Source organism: Cheilinus undulatus, linkage group 11 (assembly GCF_018320785.1).
Source record: "Cheilinus undulatus linkage group 11, ASM1832078v1, whole genome shotgun sequence".
NCBI lineage: Eukaryota > Metazoa > Chordata > Actinopteri > Labriformes > Labridae > Cheilinus > Cheilinus undulatus.
The window spans coordinates 11,161,546-11,170,561 of NC_054875.1; the positions used below are offsets into that span (position 1 = coordinate 11,161,546).

At 37.0% G+C, this 9,016-nt stretch overlaps 1 protein-coding gene across 3 annotated transcripts; it reads right to left on the minus strand.

Moving 5' to 3' along the window:
- Nucleotides 1-196: 196 nt before the first annotated feature.
- zgc:103759 (U8 snoRNA-decapping enzyme) lies at nucleotides 197-8,438 on the minus strand. 3 transcript variants are annotated; one of them, XM_041798453.1, is made up of 5 exons: nucleotides 5,955-5,993; nucleotides 5,652-5,783; nucleotides 5,403-5,443; nucleotides 2,499-2,742; nucleotides 197-2,373 (listed from the first exon to the last, which is right to left on the minus strand). In XM_041798453.1, the coding sequence occupies exons 2-5, from the start codon at nucleotides 5,781-5,783 to the stop codon at nucleotides 2,128-2,130; spliced, it is 663 nt and encodes a 220-aa protein (XP_041654387.1). In that variant the 5' UTR covers nucleotides 5,955-5,993; the 3' UTR covers nucleotides 197-2,127. The 3 variants fall into 3 exon arrangements, with proteins under 3 accessions (XP_041654387.1, XP_041654386.1, XP_041654385.1); XM_041798452.1 differs by having other exon boundaries at nucleotides 5,873-5,964; XM_041798451.1 differs by lacking the exon at nucleotides 5,955-5,993 and adding an exon at nucleotides 8,314-8,438 and having other exon boundaries at nucleotides 202-2,373.
- Nucleotides 8,439-9,016: the final 578 nt, after the last annotated feature.

Here is a 9,016-nt window from a genome sequence, read left to right on the forward strand (position 1 = left end):
CTTGATTTTCCAAACATAGAGATGTTTTTCAGGATTAAAATTTGGCCTGGTTGTTGAGTCCACATTTCAAATTATTTTGGGAAATAATGGCTGTCAAGTCCTCTAGGCCAAAGAGTAAAAGGGCCATCCACACTCTTTTCCCGACAAGGAAAAGTCCAAAGACCAGCATCTTTGTTGGTGTGGGGGTGTATTAGTGCCCATGGCAAGGATCACATTAATACTGAGAGTCACGTACGGTTTTGAAGCAATTATGCTGCTATCCAGACCAGGGCATATGTGGAAAATCTGAAATCAAATTACATATTTTTAAGACCTTTTTCAAGACCCTCTTCATGTTTTTAAGATCGCATCATCAATTTCTAGTCTGTTTCACTAGCGGCACGGTTTTATATGTTTTGTGCTGATTGTAGGATAAAAATAAGTAGAAAATAAAGTTTCTTATTGTAGTATGAAGACAGAAATTCCTTCAAGAATTTTGAGAATATGAGAAAAAGACCTCAGTTTGATACCATAAGGTAGTTAACAATGCAGGCTCTTTTTATTTGGTTATTTTGAGTTGCCATGCCACAGTCTTAAAGTACTTTTAAAATTTTGCACTTCAGCTTTTAGGACACACTGACAGCTCAGCACTGTCAGATCTGGCATGGTTCCAAAAGAATCTCACATGTGGTTAAAATTTGAAAACAAACACAGAAAAACCTCATGGTGCAAACACAAATTTTGAAAGCTACAAACTTTAAGACCGAACGGTCTTGCATTTAAGACTTTTTAATACTTTTTTTAAATCAATGAATGAAATCAATAAAATTAATTTTCATTAAATAAGTTTAATTAACTTGTAAAACTTTTTAAGACCCTGCAGACACCCTGCAGACGTCTTCTTCAGGGATGGCACTAATTATTTTAGCAAGACAATGCCAAGCCACATTCTGCTTGAGTCACTACAGCATGGCTTCACAATGAGTGCAGGTACTAGACCTGTCTCCCACTAAGATTGTACAGAGTATTATGAAGCAAAAAATATGACAACAGAAGCCCCAGCAACTTATTTATCGTATACATCAGGCAAGAATAAAAAATAGCACTCCTGACCCTTTGCCAAGATTTGTTCAAAGGAAGGAGAGTAGCAGAGGGCTAAGAAGCTGGGAGAATGAAAATGTGACATAAATGCGTAGATCAACATTTTGATGGGCAACTTTCTCCATTAAACTCTGTTAACTCTGGAATTCATCATCAGCTGAAATGAAACTAAAAACAGATTTAAAATCCTTAACAACAAACTGAAGTGTGGTTAAAAGTGAACCAGAGCTGTGCTCATCTTTAGATTGCCCTGTTTCTAAACCTCATACATACATACATACATACAATACATATATTGTATTGTTTTATTGTGGAATGTGTAAATTTTACATTGCAAAGCACTGTGCTGTTTTGTATCATACAGCTAAGGAACTTAAAGTCCCAGTTGAGGAAAACAGATGGAAATTAGTAATATCCATAAACTCTGTGCAGTGCATTGATTTCATGCTCTGAAATGAAGCCATGTTAAACTGTAATGTCCTTATAAAATCAAATTCAGGTCCACTTTTATACTTCAACGATAAGTGTCCCAAGATGCTTAGAGTGTTGTTTGAAAAAAAGTTAATGTAACACAGAGGTAAATCTGCTCCTGCCATGACTTTTTTAGGAGATCTTGCCAGCATCAAATTCAGGAAGAAAATCCATGGGTTTGAACATTAAATATCTTATCTTCATGCTAAAGCCAGTTGAATATAGGTCAAAAGAATTTGCATATCTCTGTCTGCTGTTTTTTTTTTTCAAATTTTACAATTTTTTATGTTTGACAGCAAATAAAAAGAACTGATAAATTTTAAGGAGGATAAATGAATTTATTTCAATGAATACTGAAGCTTCTGATGCTTTTTTTCCAAACTATTTCATGCAAAGTAGGCAATTATGAGTCACCATCTGAGAATCAGTATGACAGTGCGTGTATCTGTATGTGTTTGTGTTTGTGTGTATTTAGGATTAACTCTGTGAGAAGGATTGTGTCGAACATTGCTGATGGCCAAACTGAATCTACTGCATGCTTGAGGAGATGTTTCTGGAACATGTGAAGGTGCGCTTTCAAAACCGTTTCCTGTATGGCTCTGTCAGTGAGAGGTTTGCTTTCAGGTCGTCTGCTGTGCGTGTGTGTGTCTTCAAAGAGTCTGTGAGAGCTCTGTGCAACTCCTCAGGGGTGACCATGTTTAGGCGCAGAAGGGAGCGGAGCAGCTGGGAGCGAGAGTTACCGATGAAAGAGTGCGAGAGGAAGAGGGCGAGGCCTCCTCCGCTTCTCAGGGTGTACAGCGGGACTCTGACCATTCCTAGTACCTGCAGAAAGAGACAGGAGAGAGACAGAGAGAGAGTAGGTGATGAGGAACAGAGCATGAGATTGGGCAAATGGCTGCAATCAGTCATTCTACAGGGAGAAGGACATAAATGCACACAGACGTTACCTCCTGTCCATAATCTGCTGCAGTGGATACAGCTGCTCTCTCCACCTCCCTAATCTGCTCCTCATCCATCTTCTTCACGTAAAAGTGAAGGATAAGGCGGGAGGAGGAGAAGGAGGGGGAGGATGGCGGGGCAAAGCAGGTCTCCACATGATCTTCCACTGATATAGGAACCTCCACACCCAGCTCTTCCAATAATTCCCTGCTAAGCCCCGCCTCCAGGGTTTCCTTATGTGGGTTAACAAGCCTGAGGTGTGGGAGGAGGGTCAAAGGTCAGTGTCAGCTGTATCACTCTCCTGAGACTCCTCATGTGAGAAGTAAATAAATCAGATTGATAGAAAAGGTCGTTGAAGTCTAGGTTGCTGCTGCTCCTGCCTCAAGATAGAGAAATGTCACAAGCCATTAGAAAAAACGTCACATTCTGAGACAAACCTGCATAAAAGAAGCCATCTGATTAGGACTTTAATGTAAGAGTATTACATTACCCTCTGTAAAAAGATATTGATCTATTAAGACATCCAAAGGTTCTAAAAACCTGTTAAGCCGAGCCTCTTTTATTAGGCTACTGCTCGAAATTTCCATCCCATCTATAAAAGAGTATAACTCTGTAACTACAAGGTCTATTTGAATGATCAAGGTACCATTATGAAGAGGGCACTTGTAAAATTTATTCATAAGTGTAAATATTTGTATATATGTTACTGGATCAGAGAGAATCATGTTGGCAAATGAGAAATTTCCTTTTCGCTTTTTTTTTTTTTTTTTTGCAATTTTAGCATATAGCTCTTGTGCCATTTGGGCACAATTTGGTACAATCTCTGCCATTTGAAAAATCACAGGTATCAAACCTTTTTTAAAATTCATATGCCATTTTAGGTGGTCACTGCATCATGGACCCCCCCCCCCATTCACCCAGACCTCCATATAATTCCCTTTCAAAGGAAGTCTTACAAAGGAACTAAAGTTTGACACCAAGAGGAGCAGATTTATTTTCAATGGCACAAAAAACAACACAAAATAAAGTGCAGAAAACTAAAAGAAACAGTTGAAACAAATGGAAACTGCACAAACATGACTAGAATTTTCAGTAGAGGCTGGGCTTTCAAATGAGACCATGTTTGTGTCTGTAGTACCAGGCACCATCCCATAGGGGGCAGACGTGTCTGACTACATAGCACGACAGCTATTTTGAAGTGTGGTCATTGATTGGAGTCCTTTTTGAGTTGGAGGTAAAAATGGTTTATTTGGGCTTCTAGCTGAGCTTCTTCTGTTTAATTTGATGTGTTACATGACTATTTTTGAGCAAAATGGATGGATGGATTTTTAATTTTAGTCTTATTTTAGTCTTAAAATGAAATGAATTTAGTTTCAGTCAAATTTTGGTCATTTCTATCCTTTTTAGTTTTAGTTGACAAAAACTCAAGACAATTTAGTCTAGTTTTAGTCCATAAAAATCCTCACATTTCAGTCTTTACTTTTAGTCCAAGCATTTGTTCTCTTACCTGAATCTGGTACCAAGTCACAGTAGTGTGTTCTTGGCTTTGTACAGCTGAGAGGCAGAAGAGCTACATATGCATTTTTTTTGATGGATTTACCCACAGTGGAGAAATATCACAGATTTTGAATGTCCAACAAAATCTACATTACATTTTAGTCAAGTTTTAGTCATCACAGAACTATTTGTGTTAGTCTTAGTCTAGTTTTTGTCATGGAAAAAAAGGCTGTCGATGAACGTTTTCAGTCATAGTTTTAATGATGAAATTAACACTGACCCATCCATCCATCCATCCATTCACGCACAACAACAGCTCCCATTGGTTTAGAAAACATACTGTGACAGGACAACATAGTGGATTTATTTAGTATAACAACCCTGTAATGCATCCTAATGTGTGGAAAATTATCTTTTTCTTGTTTTTTTTCCTGTCAGATTGAGATCTGTTACACTTTTAGGCACAAGTCTGTATTTAGTTATAGAATAATGCAATCATCCATCCAAAGAAGTGCCCCATGTGATAAATTATCTTGCACTGCTTCATTACAGGTGCAGAGCAAGTCCATGAGAGAGTCATTTGGAGGGGGGTGCTGAGCATGATTGTCACTGCTGGCCATATTGGACTACCTCTCTCTAAACTCACTAGCTGTTTCTTATGGAGGAGTAGGACAATAGGCAGAAAACGAGAGGTAGCAGGAAGGTAGGAGGACAGTTATGTGTTTCTATCCAATTACTTTAATCCAACAAACTTTAGTAAGCTTATCAATTAGAAACAGGTATTCTTTATAACATGTAAGCTATTTTTACTAATACATTCAAGAAAATCTTAACAAATAATCAAAAATACCTTTTAAAAGCTATCTGCCCTAGCTTTAACAGTGATTTATTAGAGTTTGACACTATGAACTACTCCAAAGGTAGTTTTAATTATGAAGTTTGTTTACTTAAATACAAATGATTGCTCAGAAGCATGGCTGCAGACTTTCTTCCCTTCTGATTTTGCCTTTGTCATCTTATTTGCATACAGCATCATGGTTTCTCAGACTTTTTTGCCTGCCAAATTACATCATTTCACTGTGGAAGAAATTTTGGCAGTGGGTGCTGTAAATCACAGATACAAAGACAGCTGAATATTAATTATATTATGCAGTATGTGCCTGGCAATTAGAGCTTTTAACAACATGACAAGATAACTTTCAGAAGAACCTGTCATCCATATTTTCTTATATTACACTTTGCATCGCTGCAAACTGAGAATACCAGTAACTAGGTGTGAGTATTTATTCAGTGCTGTGAAGGTGTGCATCAGCTGCTGGAGCTGATCTGTGAAGAAAGGAGACTTACAAACCTTAGCTATATGTACCTTTTTCACATTAGAGAATAAAACAAAAGCTGCACCAGGAATGACTCACCCGCCAGGGAAACCCAGCAGACCGTCAAAGCGCATCTGCATCTGTGGGAAGTGACAAAGTAAGACTCACACAATGCTGCATTCACACACAGAAAAGCAGAGATGCTGGGGGAGAAACAGGACTGTTTCTCAAACAGGCAGGAGAGAAAATATGTATTTAACTGTGCATGCAAGGACTCGATCATTGATATCCCTACACTTCAACAACCGCAAAATCACTAAAAGCATGTATGTGCACACACAAACTCACCAGTATGACATGTCTAATGGGAGATCTCCCAAACAGCTTACTGTGTGTGTCACAGTAAAGCATGGCATGGCATGCATGCCTGCAGCTTGAGCATGCCAACGCCTCCTCCCTTGACATCTGTCCACTCGCCATCTACAAGTAAACACACAAACAGAGAAAAATTACACACAGTCACAGTCCTAACTTATCCCTCTGTATGCCTTCCTTCTGGCCATGTGCACCTGTCATGTGCTGAAAATGTTCCTAAATTAAATCATTTACTCTCCTTTTCTCATATGATGAATAAACGCTGACTGAACCTACTGCTTTAAAGCCTAATGGCTTGTATGAAGACACCTTGTGGAGAGCAATAGAACCAGGAAGCAATGAAGGTTCTTGTGGTTTGGAAATGTTTTAGCTCCCTCTGCTGGTGTGGAGTAAAATAACAACTGATAGCACTGATTTATGCTGGTATTAAATGGTCAATGTACATGTCTCTTTTTTTTCTATTTTACAACAAAGCGTGCATTTAAAATGCTTTTTTGTAGGTTTTATATTTTTTTTTAGTCTAGTCTTTGTATGCAATACTGGTGGCCCCATTTAAACTGGCCTAAATTTCCTCTTTCTTTTCAGTCTTATATCAGTTTAAGATATTATAATCCATTGTCAACCTTAATTCCTTACATCTCACATTAAAGAAGGACTAATGGTATAAAAAAAGTTTGAAAGATTTATCCATCACCACCACGCAGCAAAGAAATGCATTTAAATTTTTTTAATACCTAAATTGCCTGAAAAAATGAAAATTGATTCTTATCTTCCATTCTGTTGATGGGAAAACACCTTTCATCATTTTATTGTATTATTTTATAGCCATTATTTGTAAAAGGTAATGTTCATTTTTCATGGCAAATGAGAATCTGACTTGTATGTAAGGATGGGTGATATGGAAAATGTATCAAACTTTTCTTTCATGGCCAGATCACGATCTCGATTTTCATCATGATTCATTTCACTCTGTTTGTTAAAGCTAATTTCTAAGTTACAGATAAAAACAAACAAATGAATAAACCATATTTCCAATCTAATTTTTCAATGCACAAATACTGAGTTTACACATAAGGCCTATATGAATTTTTGTCCTAGTCTTCTGCAACAACCTGTTAGTAAATGCATGGCATACTGAATCACTTGGCATTTTATAGTTTGCACCATCAAGTAAGGAGGGTTTGGAGGTCTTCTCAGAATATTTAAGCACCGTACATTTTATCCACCTGCACTCTAATCTATGGAGCCAATGTATTGATGTGTCATTAATGAAGGAGCTGGTATAAAGAGTATTCTTCTACGTGACTGTTAACATCTAGATCCCGTTTGAGAGCTGTTTCATATAATAATAATGAAAATGATTATCTTTACTGTTATTATTTCATATTTTTTGTGTCTGTGTGTTTCTTTATTGATTGGTGTGAATGATCTTTTCTCCACCCTATCACAGGCACACCACAGATTAAAGACTTGTGCTTGATGGGATAATATTGTTTCATATCAGGCGTGTCATACAGTCACTCAAGGAGCAGATTTCATCAAGGTGTTTTTTCAGCTTGTTTAAAAAATCAAGCATGACTGGCAATAAAGCAATCACAAAAAACAATCATATGTCATGCCATTGCTAAATCTGGCAGGCCAAATGAAGCAGTGTTAATTTCGTCAAATAAGACTTTAACTTCTCCTCTGCTACATTTTTCCAAGAGAAAATCTAGACTAAGACTAGCTATAAATAGATCTTTGATGGATAAAACCCAGCATAATGATTAAAATGAGACTAGAATGCAATTTTATTTTTCTTAGACATTCAAAATCCATGATATTTCTCCACTCTTAGTAAATCTGTCAAAAAAAACCCCAACACATTTGTTGTTGCCTCTCAGCTGCAGAAAGCAGGGATTCCAGGTTTTGCAGGGTGCATAAAACACACAAGTATGATTTGGCACCAGATTTAGGAAAGAGAATACATGTTTGTGCTAAAAAAAAAGCCCTTAATCCAACTAAACTTGACCAAAATGCTTTTGAGTTTTCGTTGACTAAAACTATACTAATACAATTAAGGGTAAAAATGCCTAAAATCTGACAAAAACTCAAACTGATTTAATCTAAAGACTAAAAATAAGATTAGAATTAATAATAGCTGCCAAAATTAACTCTGAAGTAAAGACAAACTGGAGTCAGAAGAGCCAGCTCTTGCAGAGTTGAGTCAAATGATCCAGATCACTAAAGTGAGCTGGAATTCCCATCACTACACGAATGTGTGCATTTTCTGCACTACTTTGAAGCAAGACTTTACTTGTGTGTCTTCATTTGTTGTTTTAAACCTTTGTAATGTGTATTAGGCACATTTTGACTATATAGTACTTTGATACATATGGAGTACTATCTGAATACCTACAGATGCAGCTTTATACACGTAGCCTGTAATATGTAAAGCAATGACCGTTACTTTAGCTTTCTTACAGACTGGGAATGACAAAATTAGCAAATTCAAATACATACCAGAATATAACTAATTACTGTAGCCGTGCAGTCAAGTTTTTAATCTTAAAACTTTATTTGAGAAAAACTATTATTTATTGCCTCTAGTAACATTAGCTTAAACATTTAAAACAACATTTTGCCTCAGTCTCACCTCTGCTTATGTCCTTTTGATGCTGTCTCTCTTGAGAGTGTCAAAAAGTTTGACTTCACTCCACTCTGATGGTTTAGAAAATCAGAAATCCCTTCCCTAGTGGCCAGTTGGGAACTCTTTCTGAGGACTAAATCTTAAGTTTCGTTTCTGCAGAAGGGATGGGGGACAATCAAAACAGACGTTACACGGAACACCAATCTCCGTTTCTTCAGTTTTGACAGATTACTGATACATTATGTTTCTTCTCCATCTATGATCGTCCTGTATCCTTACATGTATTATGTATGAAGTTTGGAAAAAATAACACTGTGTTGAAATTATAATCTCTTTAAAGGTAAATTTAATGTTAACCTTTCATATCTGTAGCCTTTCTGTATCATTGTAAAGCATGATACTAGAGCCATGTATGCAGTTTGGAGATATTTTAACATAAAGATGAGGACAAAATGATTTGCCCCATTGTGAAACTGTATCTTTAAAGTATTTTCTAATGGCCAGTTGTGTTTCCTTTTTGCTGGATAACAGTCTGCAGTTGTTTGTTGTAGTGTTCATCAAGTCTTCTTAGTTAGAGGAAACCCAGCCCATTCTTCTTTGGCCAATCTCTAAAGCTCCTCCAGATTTTGGTGGTCTTCTGGCATAGACTTTGGTCTTCAGTTCAACCCACAGATTTTTATTCAAGTCAGGGCTTTGTGCAGGACAGTCA